The sequence below is a fragment of the Onychostruthus taczanowskii genome, unplaced genomic scaffold, assembly GCF_017590055.1.
Source record: "Onychostruthus taczanowskii isolate IOZ18803 unplaced genomic scaffold, ASM1759005v1 scaffold111, whole genome shotgun sequence".
Classification (NCBI taxonomy): Eukaryota; Metazoa; Chordata; class Aves; order Passeriformes; family Passeridae; genus Onychostruthus; species Onychostruthus taczanowskii.
The window spans coordinates 1,795,129-1,820,766 of NW_024497741.1; the positions used below are offsets into that span (position 1 = coordinate 1,795,129).

General features: G+C 37.5%; 1 protein-coding gene across 1 annotated transcript; it reads left to right on the forward strand.

Moving 5' to 3' along the window:
• The first annotated feature begins 6 nt into the window (after nt 1–6).
• Nucleotides 7–23,778, forward strand: ABCB10 (ATP binding cassette subfamily B member 10). The gene is made up of 13 exons (XM_041423861.1): nt 7–105; nt 7,457–7,657; nt 8,310–8,512; nt 10,248–10,382; nt 11,786–11,932; nt 12,680–12,815; nt 15,193–15,288; nt 17,740–17,949; nt 18,221–18,300; nt 19,982–20,162; nt 20,404–20,447; nt 21,964–21,998; nt 22,626–23,778. Exons 2-13 carry the CDS (start codon nt 7,495–7,497, stop codon nt 22,915–22,917), a joined length of 1,722 nt encoding a protein of 573 aa, XP_041279795.1. The 5' UTR covers nt 7–105; nt 7,457–7,494; the 3' UTR covers nt 22,918–23,778.
• Nucleotides 23,779–25,638: the final 1,860 nt, after the last annotated feature.

Sequence of the window (25,638 nt, forward strand, 5' to 3'; positions counted from 1 at the left end):
CCGCGGCGGGAGCGGAGCCGCCGCGCGGGGCTGCGGGCACTCCGCCGCGCTTGGAGGCTCGGAGGCTGCTGGCCCTGGCGCATCCCGAGCGCCGGAGACTGACAGGTACCGGGGCCGCCCCGGGGCTTTGCCCGAGCGGGAGGGGGCGGCGGGCGCCCCGCCCTGAGGGGCTGCCGGGGCCGGGGCGCGCGGCCGGGGTGCGCCCCCGGAGCGGACGCCGCCGGGGCGAAGGAGAAGGTCGTGCTTCCCTGGAGAACCGGCCCTGCTGGCAGCATCCCAGCACAGCGCAGAGTGTTGGAGCGAGCCTTCCATACATGTGAAAAGCTAAAAACACATTATGTCCCCTGTTCTCACTTTGCCATCTCTTAATCTGTTGGTTTTTGAAGGGAAGGCAAAAGTTTTGGAAGTTAACAGAACTCGGTTCCGTTTGCCTCTGTGCGTGTTCAGTGCTGGCTTCACAATGTACCTGCAATAAATTTGGGCCCAAGACTACATGAAATTAAGTAAAAAGGAGAACCTGATGAGTTTAATTTAAAAAAAAAAAAAATTGTGATTCTCTCCCCCAAGAATTTTTTTGTTCAAAACTTTTGTAAGATGTTTTAAAATTTGTTTATATTCTAGTGCCTGTGCGGTGAAACCAAAACACTGTGGCTATATAAATTACACCCTTAACACTGATATTTTCAACATAGTATAAACAAACTTTTCTTCACATTCTTCTCATGGGTTAATATGATAATAGCTGTTGGTAAGAAAACAATGTCAAATTATTATGTGCTTTAGGTTTTTAAAGGTATCTTTATTGGCAGACAGCATGTGCATTTTCTCATGAGTGAGAGGCCTGTAGTTCTCTGTAAAAATTTAGGTAGTTCCCATGGAATGAGTAAATGGTATTTGATAGAAGAGATGAGGTAGTTAGACATATAAAGAGGTGGTTTGTAGAATACAAAATACTTTGCACAAGATTTTGTTCACAGTGGATATTTACAGAGTTTCATTACATGTTGGTATTATATAGCCAACATAATTTGGATCCAAATGAATGTTTATAGGTTTTAGACTACCTGCTGGTTTTACAATGAAGTTTTAAAAGACTGTGGTTTTCCCATTTAAATTTAATCAAGTAAATAAATCACTTATTTTAACGTTGGCTTTTAGGACCCAAGGCTTCTAAATAACTGAAAATTTAATTTAGTTCACTTTACTGGGCACTCGCTGCCAGCTTGTTTATCACAGGCAGGGTTATGGTATGCTTGTTTGTAATTATGTTTTGAAATAGAGAAAAGTACCCTTAGTCTGTGCAGTCTGCTGATGGTTTTACCTGAGTAATCAGCTATCACAGTTACTAAAAACCAGCTACATGCAGTTTTGTCTTTTGAGATAACAAAGTGGCCTGAATTAAAGTTTAAAAACACCCTAACACAACAATTTGATCATATCAAGTCATGAGGATGGAAAAAATATGGAAATGTAGTAACTGCTTTTCAGTGATCAGTTGGTCTTCATTCTGGGAGAGGAGTGAATTTATGTTGCATTCTTCTTTACTGACACCCTGCTTAAGGGAAAATTTTTAGTTAAGTTGTAATTAGGTGGAGAGATGGAAAATCTAACAGGGAAAATGCTTTTGGTCATTGTAGAGTGCAGGGATAACAAATATGGGTAAAATGCATTGTAGTTTATTTTAGGGAAATTACATGTACCCATTGTATCCGAAATATGTTAAAACAGGTGCATTTTGTTCCTGTTGCAGCTTTGTACTGAGAAACTAGTCCTTAAAAACCTAGTATGTCGGGGTTTGCCCCATTCAAAAAAAGGAAGGTTAATGGTTTCACTATATGAAACAATGAACCAAGGGTAAAACATTTAATTTCCTCTTCAAGGCCACATAACTGTTAAGCAAATGCTGTGAGATCTCTTCAGAGGTCTACAGGGGCTGTTCAGTTCTGCAGGAAGGCCGAGTTCTCCCAGGTTTTCTATTTTACAGAACAGGTGGCTTGTAACATAGGGGTGTAGCAGTACCAGTGTGGAGTGCTGTGTGCCTTTTCTGGCATTCCTCATGGCACGAGTCATGATGATCTGTCTGCTCCTTCCAGTTGTGAGTTGAAATTCACAATCACAGAAGGTGAAGTGGTTGCTGTGAGGACAATGGAAGAGATTGGGAGCAGAGGATGATTTATGAGAAAGTTGAGCAAGCCTAGCTTCACCCCTCTTGGTGTGCTGGGGAAGTGGTGTCAGTGATGAGGTGCAGGTACAGAGGTGAAGGTGACCTGCTCCCCTTGTGATTGGCACCAGGGGAGAAGGTCCCATCTTGCTCTGTGCAGGGCCTCTTCGCCATACAATGGCTCAGGAAGAAGCGGTGTGCTCTGGCCCAAACTTCCCATGCACTGGCACACAACACCACTTGCAGCAGGAGCTTCTGACCCTCTGGAGGCTCCTAGGAATGAAAATAAATGTATCAAGTGTCATACAGTCCAAAAAGAAAAAAGTATCTGTGTAATATGTTCCATGTCCAGTTACTTCTACAGCGGGGTAGAGCTATGAATGTATTTTAAAAGTGGCATGTGTATTAAATTTTATTGTTTGCAATTAGAGTGGTAAAAAGAAGCCCAAAAATTATGGTGGGAATTCACTCTGTTAGTGACCATAGTTTTGTGTAGTGATTAGGGGTCTGTAAATCCCGTAATACCTCCCAGGTTTAACAAAGGAGAGAAGTAGTTGTAGGAATTCCTTGGCCGATCTGGTGTAGTCAGGTAAGGCAAACCTGCATCTTCGGTTAAGTTCAGTTCCTGGGGAAGAGGACAAGGCCATTGTTGGAATTATTAAATCCTGCTCTGTATGTGTGAGACCACAAAAATGCCTTTTGAAAATGATCCCTTTTATATTCTTCTGCCCCCTTGTTTCTCCCCGTGAGAATCTGTCTGTTGCGCTTTATCCAAACCACACTCGAAGGAAACAATAGTTGTATTGAATTGTAAAGTAAGCACAAGGAACTCTGAAATTTTTAATCCCATAGCAAAATGTGCCCTTTCCCTCTAACAAACTTTATGTGTACCGAGTAAGAAGGTTTGTTTTGTACACATGTCTTCTATAGAGGCATTCAAGAAATGTTATCTCAGATATTTTATTTGGTAATTTTTGGCAAGTTTGTAATAACTGCTTTCCTACAGATTAAAATTTTAATTAACTTAGGAGAGCACTGCTTTATTCATAACCGAATTTTATTTTACTTTAAAATTACACCAGGTGATGTACTTTGAATTTTTTGGAAGGGAATTCTTGTGGTTTTAAAATCGTAATTCCTATATGTATATATATGTAGAGGTAACTTAGTGTTTTCTCATCTGGGGTGCACCAATAAAATACAAGCTAGGTGCTTTTTGTTGTTTCTCCCCCTAGTTTTTCTTCTGATTTTGTCAATGTTTGGTATGAAATTCACAAAAGGTCCAAGCAGCCTTGCAGCTTTGTCACAAAAAGTTTGTTTTTCTGTGTAATTGGTTGTTTATTTTAAACTGGGGGTGAACTGTTAGCGAAGCTACTTAAGTAAGACATTGCAGAAACAGTAGCTGCTTATCACTGTGATCAGTTAAGTGCTTAGACCTTCATTTCCTTGGGGAATGTTGTTGCTGCATTATTTGTGTGAACTGTGGATATAGAAGAAGTAATAGCTAGGCTGGTCTGACATAAAGACTGTCTTCTATACAGGGTAAATGTGAACAAGTTAAATGCTTTACTGTTAAATGCACGGTTTAAAAAAAAAAAAAGCTTTACTTTCTCCTCTAAATTTAGAGTTATTTTGTTACTTTCTAGCATTTTGTGAACCGTTTTTTTTTTTTTTTTATTGAGTACAGTAACACCGTGGTTCTTAACAATGTAAGGAGGATGGTTCTAAAAAGTTCTTGCATAATAATAGATGCAGTGCAGATGTCATGTGTGAATTTACTTTAACACAGAAAGAAAAATACACCACTCATACCTAACCTAGAACTATACAGAACATCATTAAGTGCTCACAATGTACTCTGGAAGAAGATTTTTATCTTGTAGTAAGTATTTGCAGAGCTGACTCTTTGCAGGGTTGATATCTTTGCAGGGTTGATACCCAAAAATATTGTGGTTCAGGATCCACCAAAAGGAAATGAACTTTATTTGACCAACAAATACAAAATTTACCAGTGCATCTTTCTCCCATAAAAGAACAATGGAGGAGCCCAATCTTCCTGAATACACATTATAATGTTGTAGGTTTTATTCAGCACTCCAAATGCCCTTGTGGAAGGCCAGTCAGTGTTCAGCTTAAAAATTCCTCACATATTAAATAAAACTGCACAGATAACTGGTAAACGACAGACATTCATTGTTGCTGGTAGAAGGATATTCCTCACAAATCCAAAGCTTGTTTCTGACCCACCAGCCTTCCATATTTAAATGAAACCAGTACAGTACCTAAAAGATTTCAGGAAGTAATACTCATAGCTTATGGAATAGTCAAATCTAACTACTGTGACCTGTTGCTGGGTTACTGTGCCCTGCCAGATCTCATCAATACCTCATTTTCCTGTCTTTCATCCCTGATTGGCTTGGATTATCTTAATTAATCTATGGTAAAATCCTTATGTATTTGTCTTCAAAACAGCCCCTCACCAAAAAGGCTTGCAAGTATTTTGTCTTCATACACTTCTACATACTATACTGGGTGAGAAGGGTGCTCTGGTAAAAACCAGAAAAATTAGAAACATTCACTGTCTTGGTGTTGTTTTCGTGTGTAGAAAATTAATTTATGATTCTTTGGAGTCATTTAGTCTACGTTCTGAAGAGAGATTTTTGATAGCTCTGCCTAGTTATTGCTTGTAAACGTTGTGGTTTATCAGTTGGCAACCTTGTCCTCTTAGGAAGTTGCAGGTTTGCTGTCAAGAAGCAAGCCATGTCAGCCTTAACAGAGTGTGTTGATCTTAATAGTGATAAAGGCATCACTTTTTGCAGCAATCTGGGTTTCTGTGCAAGTAGACAAGCAAAGTGTTTGCCTGACATTTCCAAGAGGGTCGCTCGGCTGCCACTGCAGCCAGCTTTCCTTGTCATTGCTCCTGTTGCCACTTTGAAGTCCTGGTTTTCTAAGTTCCACTGATCTGCCTCACATTTTCTTTATTGTCATCTCAGAGCCTACCAAAAAAATTACTTTAAAAAATAAAAAGGTGTGTTTTGGGTCTTTGTTTGATGTAATTTTCTGGGTAACAGAGCAAGCCATGTGAAACTAATACTACAGAGTTTACTCTGACCTTTTTTTCTATCAGCAACAACCTTCAGTGTCACTGGAGTGTCTTCATATCTGGGTGCTGAACACACTGAACTCCTCCCTTCAGCCAGTTATCACCATGACAGCTCCTTTGAAGGAGGCAATGCAATGAGTGTTTGCTGGTTCCTATTTTTTCAACTAGTCAACATTTTAAAAGAAACAAAAAAGAGCAGCCACTTGGCAACTGTGCTGTTTTCTAGTTGGTCTGCTGGTATAATCAACATGAGAGTTTCAGTTAGGGAACCTTATTTTACATGTGATTTGTGATTAAATTAATAAAGACATGTATGTTGCTTAGTTCAGTAGTTTTCAGTTTGCTTTAGATGCTAGTATTTGCTTTTCATTCAGTTAAGGCTGTTGGAAGTAAAACGTGTGCTAGTTTGAATGAAGAAGAACTGAAGATAAATTCAAGCCACTAGACAGAAACATATGAGGGGTGTAGCTATACAGTCCTCTTCCTTCTGTGAATATTTATATCTGCAGTCATATGTACTGTTCCATCCATAACTGAGAAATTGTCTGGACTAATGGAGACTGAGCTGGCATGCAGTACTGTGCTGATAATCAATGCTTTTGTCCATCTCCAGCTGCCTTGGAGACCAACCAGCTTTTCCTGACAGGAAATAACCTGGGTTTTATTGGATTTTTCCCTGCTGCTTCACAGCTTGAATCACCAGTGCTGCCAGGCTGCTAATAAGGTCATTCATGTATTTTTAGCTAGTAAGTAATATCCTTATGAGATGTGCCTATGGCATAGATCAATAAGTTTGCACCAGAAAGTTCTTCACTTTCTCCTCTGATTTCTTATAGTTTCTATAGCTTCAAGTTAAAGATCCAAATTCTGTATCTTTCACACACTTGCTGGCTGGACTGTAACATAAGGGAAAGATTGCAAATAAATCTTGACTAAGAAGCACAGGCTGCAGCTATGCATTTTTTGTACTCTGAATTCTTCCTTTTAAATACACAGCTGTATTTACACCTCAAGTATAAACTGAAACAAAGCTTTCCATGTGTGTGTGAAGGTGGTAAGAGCCATCAAACCACCTGTGTCAGGTGTTAGAAATACAGCTTGCAGCAGTGTGCAGTAGGGAGGCTGGCTTCTGTCTTCGTTGTAGAAGTGATACAAGAAGCTCAGTAGAATGGATCTAAACTTCCGGACTTTCAGCATAGTATATTTTTTTTGTCTTCAAAGACATTATTTGCTAGTAGTTTTGCAGCAATCCTATGAATGGTTGCTGTAAATGTATGGTTGGTTCTTGGAAAATGATGCTAGATAAATGTCATTGTTTGTTGTGGTTTTTATATCAAGTTTGTTCAGTTTTCAATTGAGATGTGTTTTTTTCTAGCTCTCAGCCTTCCAAGCTTGGCATGCCTGTTTAGAATTAAACTTTGTTCTTGGCTTGAGAAATTTTTTTGTAGTTTTAAGTTCAACAGGCTAAGTTTTGGTCCAGTGTAATTTTCATACTTTGTGATACACCTTCAAAAAGCTATACAGGCTGTTCCATGGGTGATCCTGCACCTGGAATTTAAGAGCTCTGCTCATCAGCAAATGTACTTCTAATTAAGACTTACGTTATTTTTCTTTTAGACCAACAATAGTAAAGAGTAAAACAAAATGAATGTTTATAAAATTTAAAATAAAAATTCTAAAAATTATCACTTAAGAGGAAATCAAATTTGGGGGTTATTTTAGTTTCTGCTTTGTTAAAATTGCATAGTTCTCAGATCTTTACTTCAATCCATTGTTACCTCAAAAACAGACAACTGGAAGCTTCCATACAGTGGCAAGCACGAATAATAGAACTCAAACCAAAAAGGAGTTGAAGGACTGTGTGTGAGAATTTGGTAACTGTCAATGTTCTCTAAGGGTGACACCTGTGAAAAGTTAACCTTTTTGGATGGTGCTGTTGAAGACTAGACAAGAGAAGCGATTCCAGAACTGTGATTGTGTACAGAGGCTTTTCAGCATCTTAAAATGTGCCTTGCCTAAGTTAATTTATACAGTGGCTTAAAATATCCCTTTCACTGGGTGTAAAAGACTGCTGATTATATCAATTGGCACTTGCAAGCTTAATAGAAGTTTCAAGTGACAAATCATTTCATTTGTACTATTAACGAACTTGAAAGTTCAGAATAACTTTCCCTTTTCTTGTTGATTTGCAGCTGCTGTTGGCTTTCTGGCAGTTTCCAGTGTCATTACCATGTCAGCTCCTTTCTTTATGGGGAAAGTTATTGACATAATTTATACAAATCCCAGTGAGGATTTCACTGACAGCCTGACCAGCCTGTGTGCCTTGCTGAGTGGAATCTTTTTATGTGGTGCTGCTGCTAATGCTACACGTGTCTACCTCATGCAGACTGCAGGTAAAAACAGAAGCAAAAGTGGTACTGAGAGTCATCTTGTTTTTTTAGAGTCAGGATATCTAATGATCTTAAACAAATTCTTGGCCATGGCCAAGAGATGATTTTGGAATCGGTACTTTTTTTTAACCAGAGCAAAGGTAAACTAATGGTGTAAAGATAAGTGTGCTGGAGTGATTGCTTGTTGTGATAAGGCACAAAATGATGACACAGCCACTGCTGCTCTCGAGGGGAACAAAAAAGAAAAACTTTATTTTCTGACTCCAACATTTATAGTTTTCTAAAGGTGACAGTGGATTGGAGGGTGACAGTGCCACCTCTCCAATGCCACTGGACAGACCAAGGGTCTATCAATTCTCTCCACCTCCATGAAAGAATGCAAAACATAGGTCATTTACAGAACTGTGTGTGAGAAAGTTTGTTGAAAGAATGCAAACATCAGAAGGCTTAACAAAGTCTTACAAAATCAGAGCGACAATTGCTCATTTTTATTTGCTGTTAGATGAGATCTTAAAGATCTCATCTAACACATCTTACCAGACTCTATTCCCTGTAATGTGCCTTGTTTGGTATTGTGCAATCCTGTGATTTTTATATTGTTGGTGTCTGTGTAAAGTCTCTTTTGTCATGCTTGACTGACTTATGTTTTTGACAGGACAAAGAATTGTGAAACGTTTGAGAGCAACCATGTTCTCCTCTATTGTGAAGCAAGAAACGGCTTTCTTTGACAAGACCAGAACAGGAGAGCTGATAAACCGCTTATCTTCAGATACTGCCCTTTTGGGCCGCTCAGTGACTGAAAACCTTTCAGACGGACTCAGGGCAGGAGCACAAGCATCTGTGGGGGTTGGAATGATGGTATGGTGGTCTCTTACTTGCTTGACACTACTTGTAGTTTCACCTTTGTTTCAATTCTATTAGGTGAGTGTGAATCAGACCAGTAACAATCGTGTGCTCCTGGGTACAAGTGTATTTCACTGATTATCTACAACAGATGCAGAGATTATTGCAGTAGGTGATGTGCCTGTAGCCAGCCACTAGATGTTTACTCAAGCAAAATTTGGAGGATGATGGATTGACATTAACTACTGTTTCTACCCAAAGTTATCAAGCGAAATGTAGTAGGCAAATTGCTGAATTTCATTCTTACTGAAAATACTAAAATCAGTGATAACATTCCCATGGTTGCAGGTCAAAAACGGTGTGAAGGGCCTGATAGAAAATCATTTAAGTTGGTTGATTCTGGTTAAGCAAAGGCAGCACTGCATATCTAATTAATGCCAAGAATTTTTACAAGTATTAGTCTTTCTGCTTTAGTCTGTCAGTAAAGAATAGTTTATGTAGGAATCTTGTTAATGGAGGCTTCATTGCAGGGCATAAGTTAATATGCCTTGGTGATCAGTTGGATTATATGAACATCTGACTTACTTCTCTTGAGGGTTTTTTTGTTTTGGGTGGGGTTTTTTTGTTTGTTTGTTCGTGTTGGGTTTTTTTTGTTTGTTTTTTGTGGTTTTTTTTTTGTTTGGGTTTTTTTTTGTTTTTGTTTTTTTTTTTTTTTGTTGCCTTAATTTTTTATGCACATGCATTGGTGTGGTAATTTCTGCTGTCTACTTGGAGTTAAAAACAGGCAGCAAATAGTCTCCTCATAAAATAAGCATCCAATATTGTCATTATTAGAAACTGTTAAGAGTTTCCACTATGAAACTTCAAAGCTTTAATATTTTGTCACTGATAAGAATTGCTGATAACAATGGCTTTCTGTGCTCTCTTACAAAGGGACTCTATGGCTTTATCTTACGATAGATAAAATGAGATAACTTTATATAATGCATTCTGCTCCAAAATACTGCCGTGAGACAGTTGTAAGAGGAGGACTATAAAAGCTTGCCAAGGAAAGGAAGAAGATATTATTATTAAATCATTATAAAGCCTATCAATTATGTTGATTTGAATATTTCTGGAGATTTTTGTTATCAATAGAGAAAACAAGCTGAAATTAAAATACATTAGATCTAATGTCAGTAAATCTTATGAAGAGAACCTCATTAGGTTCATTACAAACAATGATCATTACAAGTGACAAGTTTTGCAGCAATAAATTAAATACCCTGTTCCACCCATTCGTGGGTGCTAGGGAGTACTGGTGACTCCATCTGTTTGTTCCTCAGTTACCCACAAGTACTGTATGATATTTCTCTACTCAGAGCTTCTGTATTACGCCACCTATTTAATAGTTGTGAAAGCACTTTAGAAACTGTGTAATAGCTTATGTCTTTCGGCATCCCCAAGAGATTTCCTGGTAGGCCTGCTTACTGGCAGGTTAAGGTGCTTGACTAAGACCACACAGAGAACCAGTGAGAAAGCTAGAAATTAAATTCAGACAGCTTTGTTTATAGTCCTTTGTTCTAACTTCCCAAATGCTGTGGAAGAATGGGTATTTTGTCTGGAAAAAAATTAAAACATGGTAAATGAAAGCATGGCAGCACTAAATCCCTACTAGTTTTAGAAAAGTAGCAAGTGAAGTTGCACTTCAGTACTCCACGGATTATTTTTAATCTGAATGCTAAACTCTGACAATACCTTTTTCTTCTAGTTTTTTGTTTCCCCTAGCCTTGCTGCATTTGTTCTGAGCGTTGTGCCACCCTTGGCTGTCCTGGCTGTGATTTATGGCAGATACTTGCGAAAGCTTACTAAAATTACTCAAGATTCTCTTGCAGAAGCAACACAGGTAACATTTCCACTTAACTTTAAAGTTGCTTTAATGTATTTAGGTTAATATATCTAAAGTTACAGATCTTCTGAAGGCAACTGTAGTGTTAGTTCTGACACTGTAGTTTTGCACCTGAGTAGTATAACAGGTAAATGTCAGTAACACTTATTCAATGATCTCAAAACCAACCATGCTTCCTTTGTCCATAGCAATATAACACAGAGATACTAGGTCTTGAGAATTTGGAAATGTAAGAAATTATATATTTCTTATATTACATAAAGCTTAGGATTTAGCTTTGTGAGGAAAAAAAAAATCAGCCCATGAAGTCCTGTGGAAGTTGGTACCTGGATTTGGAAACCACTTTTCTTGGATTATGGTTTTGAGCTTGAAGCTATCAGGAGCATACTAGATGAATGTTTCCTCTGCTAGCAAGTCCATCTCTGAAATGCATCCCTGATGCTTGACCTTACTGTCAGCTCTTAAATGTTTATGGGGCCTGTTCCCTAAACATTTTCCTCAAAAGCTTAGTGTGGGAATCCATTATTATAAAGCATAGAAATATAATTAGGAAAGCTGTAGTTGAAATAGTCCCACTTGTCAGCTGTTATAAACTTGAGATGTCCTTTGTAGGACTGTTTAAAAGGAAGATTAGCCCTCTTCTTTTTGTCTTTCTCACACTGTGTTGGTGGGAAACTCATGCCTTTGTAAACCAGGTGTGGGACTTCATATGAACAAGCAATTTTTGTGTTCCATTCAAATTTTCAGGTTGAATGGGAGATGAAAGAAGGAGAATTTTTTTTTTGTATCATACTTTTACTTACGAAAGGGGAACTTGTTTTTTCTAAGACCATCACAATGTCCATTAACAACTTAGTGTAATTGGTTACAACTGAGGCATTTTAGAATTAATACTTAGCTGTTTAGAAGTTAAAATATTGAGTTGAAATGAGACATTAGTAGTAGGTTTAAATTAATTCTCAGCATTGCTTTGATCAAATGAGTGGAATTGTTTTAGGAAATAACTGCAGTCTTTTTTGCATGACTTAGTATTAAACAGAATATTGGGGTTTTTTTCCCTTCCCACATGGTTATTGAATATTGTGAATAGTAGCTTCCCTATGGGTGTTGTTTACACCGAATTTTTTAACCCTACTTTTATATTTTTCTGTCCCTGCTAGCACTTAAGAGAATCTTAAGGTTTTTTTAAAACTGCCTGGGCATGCAGTTTGCTTTTAACTTAATAGAATTTTAAAAAATGGGGTTTGGGGTGGGGAGAGGAAGCCATGAGAAATTTTGCAGTGCTATCCAAGGATATGTAGATTAGTGAAGTGATATTATTATCTTTCAGACGTTCTGTAATGTGAGCATTTCAAATTGTGTGTCTCTGTGGATCTGTTTTGTGCTTTGCTTCAATGCAGTTAGCTGAAGAGCGTATTGGAAACATCAGAACCGTTCGAGCTTTTGGGCAAGAAGTGGCTGAAATGGAGAAGTACACAAATAAAGTTGATTATGTGCTACAGCTGGCTAAAAAAGAGGCACTAGCTCGGGCAGGCTTCTTTGGAGCAGTAAGTATATTTAATGAAAGTAAGCCAACCATGTTATGCAAAGTGTCAATTATTTTAAAACTCCCGACAATACTTATAAATGTGCAAGTAAATTATTGAGAATAAATTGTATAAAACTGTGGGACGACTGGACTTAATTTAAGTCTAAATTGCTGTGAAACTGCATCTCAAGATAAAATAGTATGATAAAGTCACTTTAAGCCTCAATTTCTGTACCATGCCCCATAGCAGTGGACTACTTATCTGAGGCCACACCTTCTATTCAAGGAATTAAACCAGTGGAAACCTTCCCCTACCCTTAGCATTTAGAGGTTTGGCTCCCCAGTGAGAGGACCATCAATCATAGGAAGGTGGGGAGTGCACATGTAGGGGAGGGAGGCTTGGGTTTTTCCATAACTGTTTGTCTAATTGAATTCTAAAACTGGAACATAACTGCAGACTATCAATTCTTCCTTGGTAATGATAGTTGAGAATAATGTTTAGTGCTCCTTTCCACGTGGGGAAAAAAAAAGCCAAAAAAGAGTTGATTGCTTTTTGAACACTTGTTGGATAGCACAGTGCCATGGATGTGTAGCTGGCTGTTGGCTGGTTTTACGTTAGAATTGTTGAATCTACCTCAGTCCTCCGAATGTCTAGATACCTAGAATGTGAGAGTTCTTTTCATTACAAGGAATGTTGTGAAACAACATTTTAGAGGATGAAATTTAAGATGTATGTGACAAAGTCTGCCTTTTCCTTTTTCCTTAGACTGGCCTTTCTGGAAACTTAATTGTCCTCTCAGTGTTATACAAAGGTGGATTACTAATGGGCAGTGCCTACATGACAGTTGGTGAACTCTCATCTTTCCTAATGTATGCTTTCTGGGTTGGCATAAGCATTGGAGGTATGGAACGGGAAATTAGATTTTCTTCACTTCAAAGCATTACAGTCATTATAGGGGTGGGAGGGAAGAAGCTCTTAAAAAAATCTGACTTTCTTAAAAAGTCTTCCAAATTAACTTCTCAAGAAATTATTTTTTTTCTGAAGAGTTAATGAAAATAATAATCTGTAACTTAATATAAACCTTCTTTTTCCCCAAAAGAAAGGTAGTTTTTTTCAATGTGTGCATGTGACAGTATATATTACTTTAATTTTCTTAAGGTCTAAATTAAGATACTTGCTATATTATGTAAAGCAATAAAATATTTGGGTCTGTGTTAAGCATACTTTATTTAGAAAGGCACGTAACATTTAGCTGTAATTCAGTATAGAGTGTCCTCAATTGGAAGAGTAAACAAAGTGCCAGCAGAATACTGCACTCGGTGCTAACCTTCTGGTTTTCCTTACTCACTGACTCCTCCCAGAAGCCCACACTCTGTAATCTACTGACCCAGCAACAAGCTGTTCATCTTTTTGTCAGAGCTGTCTTCATGGCTGCATACAGGCAAAAATGAAGATAAGTTGCTCAGAAGCTCTACAATTTACTGGAAGCATTCTTCTTTAAAATGAGCCTGTTAATTCCGATAGACTAGGAGGGCAATGCAGCTTTTTCTTTTTTAAGACTAGGCCTGATATCATGGGAAGCACAAATTTTGCCCTTGTGCTTGAGGGCAAAATTTAACAAACCTGCTTCCTTGTATATCAAAATTCCAGTGGCACCCATTCCAACTACCAGCCCCCTTTCTTCTATGCTTAAATCGTTGAAGTTTGGTTAATGGAGAAATACCTGGCACTTTGAAAACATGGGACAAGCTGATGTCAAATAAATGAAGATTAGAAGCACTGCTAAAAATATCATTAAATTAACTTTCATTTGCTATAAAAACATATTTTTAAATTCTAGGTCAGATTATTGTAGAATGTAGTTCTGCACAGAGCTCGTTCTCATGGGGACTCTGAAGCAGAGGTGTCTTGCCACAAGAGGCCTGCTTTCCTAGATGCCTACAAGGCATATAAATCTTCCAAGTGCTAAGTCTGCTCTGTATATGTCATCAGTACATATGGGAGTCGATGCAACAACTGTGAAGTTCACTGCATAATCTGTGACTTTGCCCCTCTTTGTTGTAAGTTTGCTGTGTTTTCTTCCAAACACAGTACATGGGTTATGAAAAATATAAATGTTTTCTAATTTGTATTTGCTGTCCATATTATATAATGTTTTGTTTATGAGTAGTTGTGGATTTGCAAACCTCAGTGTTTGAGTTTGAAGTTGCTCTGTGAGGCTTATGCCTTCCCCTGACATGCCCTGCTCTAGGATGTGATTCTTTGGCTCTTTTTTCCAAGTAGACAGCTTCTCACCATGGCTAGTGTTGCAAACTTTCAGATAGTCCTCAGCAGCAGCATGATGAAACACCCTGCCTACACTTACAGACTTGTGACCTTGAGCTGAGCTTCTTGCTCTGCAAAAATAAACCAGTAAATCCATTATATATATATTTAGATATGCGTATTTTTAAATGCACCTTTGTTTTTCTGCCTTCCTGAAATAACTCTTAATCATTTTACAGGAATTCAAAGATCATTAAATCCGTGTCTTTCTTCTTAAAGGCACACAAAAATTTAAGAAATTGGACATCTTATATCGATGTATTACTCCATTTTTAGTTCGATGTTAGTTTCTGTGTTTATGTAAGCTGGAAAGCCCTTCAGCCAAGCTACTTTCCAGATGATTCACACATCTGTTAAGAGCTGGGACCCAGTACTATGTACAGGCCTCGTCCTTAGCTTTTGCTTTCTCCAGTACTGTTTGAAGTATTCTGGCATGGGAGACACATTTCTTTCCATTGTCCACTCTCCATACACCTTCTCAATCATCTCTATAGCCTTAGGTTTTGTGCCCTCTCTCTGCTGTGGCTGACTCAGCCAGGCTCCCCTGTATTAGTGTAAACTTGTCTGACAAAGAAGAGCATTCAGAATGCTCTGTTCTACTGAAAGTTTTGGGAATATAACTGGTTGAATGCAAAGCCATTTTCCTAAAGCTGGATGCTGTTCTTTCTGACAAGTGAATGACAAAGGACATACGTAAGCTGAAGTGTATTAACATTTTCTTTCCTTCATAGTGATTTGTTTTAGAGATATAAATAAGAATGGTGAATAAGGGTTATTGGCAGCTCTCAAACGAGACTAGATAGGATTTAACATGTTTAACAGTTTGTTGGAATAAAAGATCCTCTACACATCTGATCCTTCAATGCTGCTGCTGCAAAGTATAACACTAATTTTATGTCTTCTGTGTCTTCCATTGCATATGGATGCATAATACTGTTCTGCTTTTTATTTAGGTCTAAGTTCCTTTTATTCTGAGCTAATGAAAGGACTAGGTGCTGGTGGACGTCTTTGGGAACTTATTGAAAGGAAGCCCCAACTTCCATTTAATGGTACGTTCTTGGTTTGTTACTGTTTAAAGGTTGATTTTGTCTTATGGGTCACCAATACCTTAGAAGGATGTGTGTAACACTTAAAGGTAGTACTGACTTACATCATTTTCAAAGAAACTAAATATAGTCATAATCATTCTGACTTTACCTAAGTATGAAACAGATGATGAAAAATTACTTTAATAAAAATTTTAGAAGCCAAAAGTTTAGCTTAATTAATTATTTTGGTTTAATTATTTTTATTTATTTAATTCATAATATGATTTTAAATCATATTACTTTCTAATTTATGTGACTGAGAACATGGTCATTTCTAGATTTTTGGAATTTCTTGTTGATGTCATCACTACTTCCTGCTTTAGAGTGAAAAGAGTGGAAAGAAGAAAAAGGAGAGGAGGGAAGAGCTCTTTGAGATGGCTATATCTCATATTTCCAATGAATGGTTTACTGTGCTCGTCTCTAATGGCTAAGAAATTATCAGAGAAGCTTTCAAAACCGGGTGGTTTTCATTAAGTGTATTGCAAGCTTAAACATTTCATACTGATCCAGTGAAAATCAGCCTGTAGTACGACATGTTGATATAAATTCTAACTTGCAAACACACAGTTTGAGGCCTTTCAGCAACACATACTAAACTGAGTTTTTGGGTTGTTTTGACATAGGAATCAGGGACTGAGGCATGACTGGGGAATAAAAGGAAGTAAAGGGTAGGGCTGATAGGGGACTTCTGCTTCTTGGAATAGTATGGATATGCAGCTACAGCAGGTGTTGCTTTTGCAGTGATTTGCACCTTTCTCCTTGCAGTAATACTACCCACATTTCTTCTTTATTTGAGGGGGCAAGATTTTATTTTTGCAGAACTCTGGTTGTTGCTGATGACAGCAGATATCTTGGGAACAAATAATAATGTCTTTTTTCTTGTGTCTAGAATCCAAACAAGAGACAAGTACATAGCTTTTAGATATTTTTACAGTGATATATAGAGGAAGGACTTGTGGTAGCAGACTTCCTGTATTGCAGTAGATTCAGTGTTTCAGGCCATGGATAGAATGTGCAGTAACTGGAGCTGAGACTTAAGATAAGTGATTGTTTGCTACTGTGGTAATAATAAGGATTATGCTGCTAATACAGGATTTAGCAAACACATTTCTTTTCTGAAAAGGAGGTTTACAGGCTATTGTGGAAACATTACAGTGTGTGTGTCCATCAGTTAAAGTCAAGGAAGCAATCTGGAATTGTATGCTTTTGCCTTTTCCATTCCAATGCGACTATCATTAAACTGAAAGCCTGGAGAAGAAATGGGAACCTGGAAAAAAAAGAGCAGAACTAGTGAAATCTTGATTGCTGCTGATGGGTGTCTTTTTGTTTCCTATCCACAGTTACTGTTTAACCAAACATTGGCATGTGCTACCCTGTGCTGTGGCTGGTTGGGAGTTACTTGGTGCTGCATCTGAAAAGAATTAAGAGTTTGAGCTGTGCTTCTCCAGCACAAACAAACATGACTAGGGTATTGCTCTAGTACTGCCAGTTTTTACAAAGTTGGTGGGAACTTCATCTTTTGAGAATGCAGCCCCACTGTCCATTAATTTGTTTTTTATGGATGTATGTCACTGGGTTTTAAGAGGGCTTGAAGAAATTTTGTTTCTTTGTCTTAACTGTTTATTAGCTTTTTCTAGTAATGATATTAAGATACTTGTTTAAGTCAAATGCTGGCTTCCAGAAAGAAGCTGGTTTTATTTAACTTTGGTAGTTGTTAATTCACGGTGGTTTCATTGACGGAAAATTTCACAAAGAGAAATTTTCATTTCAGTGAATTGTTGCCCAAGAGTTAGGCCTCTGATTGGTATTTGAATTTATTAAATATGCTTTCCACTGAAAGGAGAAAATAAAACTAAAAAATGTCTGTTAGTGCAACAAACCTAGCAGCTGCTTTATTCCAGTGACAGGAACTGTTCTTGTTCAGAGGAGGGTGCTTCAGGTGACTTTTGTGGCTCAGTGAAAGGGCAATAAATGATTTGCAATGTTTATCTTTTTGTGTTCTGCGCCAACAGGACTTTGGCCTTCACCAATGCCTTTTTATTTTATTGCTCCTAATTGACAAAGCTTTAATTGTTTATAGTATGTTGACTAATTCAGATAATTCTATGAGAAGTGATTGTTGTTAGTGTTCAGGTATTAGCAAGATGCAAATTCTCCCTCTTGCTGTAGGTAGCCTGTAGGTTCCATGTTGGTGAGCAACCTGAAATTGCATTCAGGAATGATTGGTATACCACACTGATTCACTCATGGCTGAAATATAACCACTGTGGTCCTGAATTGTGGCTTGCAGTTATCCATAGATTGAATGTGGAGATAGATACTTGCATTGAGTGTCTGTAAAGCAAGTTCTAGGAGGGCTGAGCTAATTTTTGTTTCTGTTCACATTTCTGTGTTTTATTCTTTGTTACATAGAGGGAATCACATTAGACAAAGACGTATTCAGAGGTGCTTTGGAATTCAAAGATGTTGAATTTGCCTATCCAACACGTCCAGAAGTATCAATTTTCAAAGATTTCAGCCTTTCCATTCCAGCTGGCTCTGTTATGGCTCTCGTTGGCCCAAGTGGTACAGGGAAATCAACAATTGTATCCCTTCTGCTGCGGCTGTATGATCCTATCTCAGGTATGGTTTGAATGTTGCTCTCATTTGCAACAATTAATGCTTTGCATCTCAGATAAACCTTATAAACAGTTGGGGTTCCTGTGCTTGAGGTCTGCGTCTCCTTCTGGGGTGTATGGTTACCTTGTGGTGGTGCCTGCATAGCTTTGCATTTCTGATCCACCAGTATCCAGTACAGTGTGTGATTCCCCACGGGTTGTCGTTCTCAGCTGTTCCTTCAGACTCTTTTCAGTACGTGTCAAACACACTTGACTTCACTGTTTCCTAACTTAAGGTACTATCACCGTTGATGGCTTTGATATCCGTCAGTTAAATCCACTGTGGATCAGGACAAAGATTGGAACAGTAAGTCAGGTAAGGAAGAAAAAAAATCCAAGTGGATGAATTTTGTGATCAAGTACCTTTTCCTCACTTTCCTTCTTTTTGAAAAGACATAATCTTGCTTCTGAGTGAAATCCCTCCATCTCTCCATAACTGCTGTTGCACATGCTTTGTTCTAAAAATAAGTATTTAGAGCTAGTTCCAGTATTCTATAGTCTGTTTTTACATAATCACAGAGATCCAAAATGTTAGTTTAGAAGAAAAGTGTGCAGTGGAGACTGGAAGGTAAATTGTGTAGGTATAACCAACCTAGTGCTTGCTATAATTTGTTGAAGAAAGTAGCAAAAATCTTCACACTTTTGTATTGATAAAAGTCACACAATCATATTTTACACAGCCATTTAAAAAACTGACCTTCTGTGCTCTGAGTAGTTTCCAGGAAACCATAATCTCCATTAGGAAAGCATGAAAATACAGCACAGTTAGCGCTTACTTACTTTTATAGTGCCACCTTCCTAGCAACCTCCAGACTCTGGAAGTCAATGGTGTCTTAAAAATAAGCTATTTCATCAATTAACATGTTCATTCCCTCATCTCCCCAGATACTCCACAGTGCAATTAACTGTTAGGCTAATGTTGTGGTTAAAAGCATAAGAGTAACTGAGTATTTTTGTTGCAAAAGCTTCTGTGCAAAAATTACTTTCTTGTTGGCACATTAGCATTTTTCTTTTTGAAAGAATCTATTAATTTTAAATTACCAGTAGGAGATCAATAGTGGTATTCAAAGAGCATGACTACTTTTTAAACAGAGCTCACTTACCTTGTTTCAGACATTTTCCCATTGTACATCACTTGTCCTACCTCACAGTTCTCTGTTGCAAGCTTGAATACAAATTAAATGCACATAATGCCATAAAATCTGTGTAGACATTAAGAAAAGAATCATCATTGTTGCAAATCATAGAATAGTTTGTGCTGGAAGGGACCTTTAAATGTCATGTAATCCAATCCCCCTGCATTGAGGAGGGACATCTTCAACTAGATGTGGTAGCTCAGAGTCCCATCCTTGAATGAGCCTGACTTAGAATGTTTTCAAGGATGGGGCACCCACCACCTCTCTGGGAAACCTCTTCCAGTGTTTCACCACCTGCATTGTAAAAAAGGCTTCCTTATATCTAATATAAACCAACCCTCCTTTAGTTTAAAACCATCACCTCTTGTCCTGTGACAACAGGCCCTGCTAAAAAGTCTGTTTCCATCTTTCTTAGAGTCCCCCTTTAAGTCCTGAAACACCACCATCAGGTCCCTCTGGAGCCTTTTCTTCTCCGAACAGCCCCATCTCTCTCAGCCTTCCCTCACAGGATAGGTGCTCCATCCCTTCCATTATGATATGTGGCAAAGTACAAAGGAAGGGCTTTTGATGTTTGAATGTATAGCTCTTCCTAAACTTTTCCAAAAATATTAGGAATTGAGAGTTATGTTTTTTCAGTTAAAAAAGCAACTTAATTTTTAATTGGTTTTCACTGTCCATTTTGGTATTAGGGGAAGAGGTTTTTTATTAGTCTTTTATTCAATTAACTCTAGCTTGCATATTATTTTTATGTATATTGTAAGTGGGGTCTTGTAAGTGGGGTTTATGTTACCTGACATACTAGATAACACATGCACACAATTACAGATCTTACCATATTAGTTATGTGTTTGCATTTGTCAGGAACCAATTCTCTTCTCCTGTTCTATTGCTGAAAATATTGCCTATGGTGCAGAGGATCCTTCTACTGTGACAGCAGAGGAGATTCTGAAAGTTGCTGAAATAGCTAATGCTGCTAGTTTTATCAGAGATTTTCCAAAAGGGTTTGACACTGTAGTTGGAGAAAAAGGAATTCTGCTTTCAGGTACGTCTTCATGTTGCTTATTTTAAAAATCTTGATGCTATTGAGTGATGTAAAAATTCCATCATTTTTTGTTGCCACTTTTTTCTCCAAGCTGTAGCCTGCCTTAAGTATTAAGAGAATCTACCCCTCACCTCCATTCCCCACTAAAGTACATGGATCAAATTCTGCTCAGCCCAGGCATTCAGTTAAAATTACCTGACACCTGTTTTCCTATTTCATTTTACTGACTATTTTTCCCCAGGTGGACAGAAGCAACGAATTGCAATTGCTCGAGCTCTGCTCAAGGTAAGCCAGCACCCAAACAACTATTTAACTACTTCTTGGGGGGAGGCAGGAAGGATTAACAAGGAGGAGGTATTTCAGTGGGAGAGGTAGGAAAATATTTTAAAAAGGGGAAAACTGTATCTTTTATGTTAATGAAGTTTGAAAGGGCTGAGTGACTTAAGTAATGACAACTTAATGTCTGTGCTTCTCCCTATATTTTAGCCATGTTTTTGATAGTTTTTGCCAAGACTGATGTAAAATCATTGTAAAATGGCCCATTTCCATAAGATGAGGTCAAGAATGGAGGAAGACTTTAAGAATGTGGTGCTATTAAACACATATATGACATGTCTCTGTTCAGATCTCTATCAGTCGTAGGTTAATTTTTCTGGGTTGCAGTTTACTAGGACTTCAGATGCCTTGTCTTAGCTTTGAGGGGAGGTGGCCTGGATTTGGAACAAGGTGATATTTCAGGCACAGTGTATTGTTGTGTTTTACTTTGAAGATTGGTGTGGGTCTGGCTTCGGGGCAGGCTCTGTGCTGCACAAAATTGAGGGGGCTTCTGAGGGTCAGAACAACAGAGTTTGGTTCAGGGACAGCCACAGGACCTTGCAAGGAGGCAGTTTGGTGCTGATGCTCAGCTGGAAGTTTTGATCCTTGCTGGGCACAATTTACATTCATGTTAAGCCACACAGGTGTCTGTAGCATCCTGGCATGCCCAGTTCTGCTAGATTAATAGGAATTTCATTATACCTGTTCTCTTTTACCACAACTGCTGAAAAGCTGATTGTATTTCAAGCCATGCATTTTATACGGTTCATGGGATTAAAGACTTAATTTCGTGGAAGTAAAAAGATTGTAAAAAATAAATGAGTAGTTGATATACTGTAATATCTGGGGGTGCAGTGGAGTCCTGTCTGTCCCAGTTAAAGATTAAAGCTTTTACTCTCAACTTTATAATGGAAGTTTGGTTATTTTCTGTAATTCAGTTGTGAATTCTTCTAAGGGATTTGAGTGCTGGCAATTTTATTTATTTATTTTTTTATTATCTAACTGTGAGAAGTTCTTAAATGCTAGTTCTTAAGTACTAGGTCTTTTACCTGTGAGTGACATACTGCTTGCTGGTAGGGCATTGTTACTTTCAGTTACTGAAACAGTTTTATATAGCAGACTGACTGCAAGCAGAGGGTAGCTGAGCCTCTGTGAAAGAGCCACATAAGAATGTAGAACTTTTGACCACAGTGCTGCCAAGAATGCCTTAAAAATCATCTCCCCTCTTTAGTTTGTATCTTTCAAATGGTTATCCAGGAATAGTATTCTGCTTTTTTAGTCTGGAAAATTTGAAAATGCAGGAGTCTTATTTCTGTTTTGTCCTCTTAGCATTTAGATTTCTTAAAAGTAATGCTTTGAATGACACTTTTGATGAAGTAGGTATTCTTACTTGGAGTTTTAAGCTATATGAATCCTATTCTCTATTGACATAAATATTCAGATCTTGTTTAATTTTTATTGTAACCGATTTTACTTTCTTTTTCAGAATCCTAAAATTCTTCTGTTAGATGAAGCAACAAGGTAAGAAGAAAAAGAAACTTAGAAAATATGTACCTGTAAAACTCAGATTTGGGAACTGTTCCCTCTTCTTTTTCTCTTCTCTTCCTTTTTATTTTTCTTTTTCTCTTTTTTTCTGTCATTATATGTTATCTTGCCCCTTATTGCACTCTAGTCACAAAAAAGAATGTGCCTTCTAGAATGTGTGACTTGTTTAGGAAACCTATAATAAAAGCTGTTTATGCAAAGCAGAAAGGATGCCTGGTACATTGTGATTTTTCATGGCATTACATGTAACATGATTTTGAAACATCTGCTTAATGCTTTTTTGGATCTTTAGTTTAAACTTAGATCCTAGTGTAAAAGAAATAGGATTATTGTGCAATGTAACTGATTTTTTCCACTGACTTAATTTGGTGTTGTTTCTCAATGCTTGTTTTTGCATATGAGAATATGTCATGCCTACAACTTGGAAATGAGAACTGAGCACGCTTGTGCTCATTAAACTTTCCTGCAGTTTCAGTGGTTCATCTTCACCACAAATAGAGAGAGTTTGCAGTTTTGGCAAAAGAAACGACATGCATACAAAACCAACCTGCCTTTCAATAACAAATATCCTCCTTTCTCCCATCCCCACCCATTTGTTACTAGTGCTTTGGATGCTGAAAATGAGTATCTAGTGCAAGAGGCTCTGGACCGGCTGATGGAAGGGAGGACAGTCCTAATTATTGCTCATCGTCTGTCTACTATTCAAAATGCTGATTTCGTTGCAGTCCTTGGCCAGGGTAAAATTCTTGAATGTGGGAAACATGAGGAACTACTTGCAAATCCAAATGGACTTTTCAGGAAACTAATGCAAAAACAAGCTTTTCTTCAGAATAATGATACTTTTGCATTAGATTTACAATCCAGAGAAAAGGATAGATTAAAAGAAAATGTATGAGACAACGTATGAATAATTACAAACTTCAAAGACTATAACTTATGTTTCAGTTATGTAAATGTTATATTTTTCCAAAATGTACAAAATATTCTTTTAAAACTTAAATGTGTTTAAACTTTTTATTGAATGCTTTTTAGTAACTATTGTAACTTTTAAAAATACCTGTCACACTGAGATAATTTCAGGGCATAGATTTTTCTGCTTGTATTACTTTGAAACTGTCTAGAATCTTGTTTGCTATAATGCACTGTATGAAGATGTGCTCCATTCTCAAGTAAGTTCAGTATTTTAAAGGTAATTAAATTACAGTCTTATCATTTTCATATCATTGTCTCTCTCCAAGGAACTTTCATGTTTTGTGCTTGTCATTAGTCTTAAAATGCTGGAATTCAGAAATGCATGATACTAACACACTCTGAAAGTTCTGTCTGACTTCCACTGCACTGTCCTTCCAGGTACTGTTTATTCTGAAATGTGATTATGTGTTCTGAACTTGACTATGATCTCCATCTACAGTTCCTGTAGAGAATTACATATTAAAACACATTTTAGAGAATATGAAAGCACAATGGGGGAAAGTTCTTTAATAAAGCAAGCGACGCTATGGAAAAAGAGGCAACCAAACAAAAAAACTGATTTTACAAAAGGACAAAGGAAGTGTCTTACTATATGAAGTCACATAGGAAAATCTAAAATTTGCATGCATTTTCTTCCCTTTTCTGTTTTCCCATTTCTGTAGTTTCACTTCCTTTCTAAGATGACATCTGAAAGAACATGCCCTCCCATATATGTTTTTGTCCTTTTTAAAGGCATATGTAAGTTTTGTGTTGTTAATTAAAATTTCAGTGATAGAAATCATGAGTTTTGCCTAACTACTTTATTAAAAACAACTAGTAAACAACCTTCTCAAGGACAACTAGTAAAGTAGCATTACATTAATTTGAATAACTGCAGGGGGATATGTTTGGCAGTGAAGAGTTTGCCTCATGTTTCTGATTGAAGAGTCTCTTTCAATAGAATCTCTGGAGATGCAAAACCCACAAGGACATTTTACAAAGCTAGAAACTTCCCAGGTCACATTAACACTCATCCATGCTAGAAAATTTTTTGCTGGAAGACCTTATTAGCAATAGCTGAAATAACCTAGTGCTGGGCAAACTTAAAATGTTAGTGCTATTAATGGCACATTGTGGAATATAGCAAAAATATTAGAGAATAAAAATAAAATAACTTCAGATAAAATTTTCCTAGAAGCGTATGTTGTACTAAAGATATGCAAAAAGTAGTCCTGACCAAATGTTTAATTTCAATGTTGATTATTAGTTAATGTATTTAGAGGGGTTTGCATCTTTAATCCTCACTCATGTAATTTCTCCTTATGTGAGATCCAACGAGCCCCTTTATCCCTGTATTTACACGGGTTACAGGAATTACTTGCAGCTGAACTGAATGAGCGTTCCATGTCTTTTGTTCATTAGTTGGCCTGGCAGGTATTGCAGCTGACAGAGGAGTGTGGAAAGCCACACAAAAGCTCTAGTCCACTGAAAGGTAAATGTTTGTCATAACAGGTATATTGGTTAGCAGACTTTATTCGAGTTACAATCACTCAAAAAACTCCTTTATATTCATGGATATTTATGGGACAGTCAAGAACTGGTTTAGTGTCTAGCTGGCATCAGTACAAATTATTTCTGTAGAAAATGAGATTTGAATGTTTAATTGTATCTCTCTCCTGAAGATGGAGCTCTTACAGGGCTGGCACAGCCAAAGGAAGCCGACTAATTCCCTGAGGAAGTATAGATAGGGCTCAATCAGCAAAACACAACTGTTCATGCTGCATCATTTAAAATATTTTAGGACCGAGCTGTGAAGAGGAGCTTTCAATTTTTCAAATAATTTGAATGTCACCAATCTTGAATGTTGGGAAATGTGGATGTCATCTTGAATTTTCTTCCAGATTTTTCTGTATTTGCTTGTTTGTGTGTGCATTTCCTGGTTTGGTTTAGTTTGTTTTTCTTGATGACGTGACAGTAACCTGATGATTTAGCATCATATATATAAAGAAGACCATATAGAAGTGTAGCCATGATATTTTATGAAAAATCCTTTGCTAGGATTTTTTCCATCCTGAGCATGAGGAGCTGAAGGCCTCAGGAAAGAAATGTAAACAATAACTATCTATCTGCTGCTGTGGAGTGCAACAGGTGCAGCTGTGGTTGGTGCATGTTAATTATTTCTAATTAAGAGCCAATCACAGACACAGCTGCATCAGACTCTGAGAGTCACAAGATTTTGTCATACATTCTATTCTTATTCTTTCTAGCTGTCTGATAAATCTTTTTCTCTCTATTATTTTAGTATAGTTTTAATGTAGTATTTTAATATAATATATATCATAATATAATAAACCAGCCTTGTAAGAACATAAAGTCCAGACTCACGTCTCCACACTTTGGATGTTCACAGCACAGAAGGATACTATATTAATGTAACAATACAGTGATACTCCACTAAATTTTAGTATTTTGCTTTTTGCATAAAATCAAAGCCAAAGGAGCTTATCTGAATGAAAAAGACAAAGCACTGACACTGACACACTGCCTCATACTTCAGTCCTGCTAGATGAACCATCTCAAGTTTATCTCATCTGCATTTGGGTTCAGTCAGAGGGGACCACAATCCACATAGAAAGCCTAACAGCCCTGAATCTATTATCAAAAA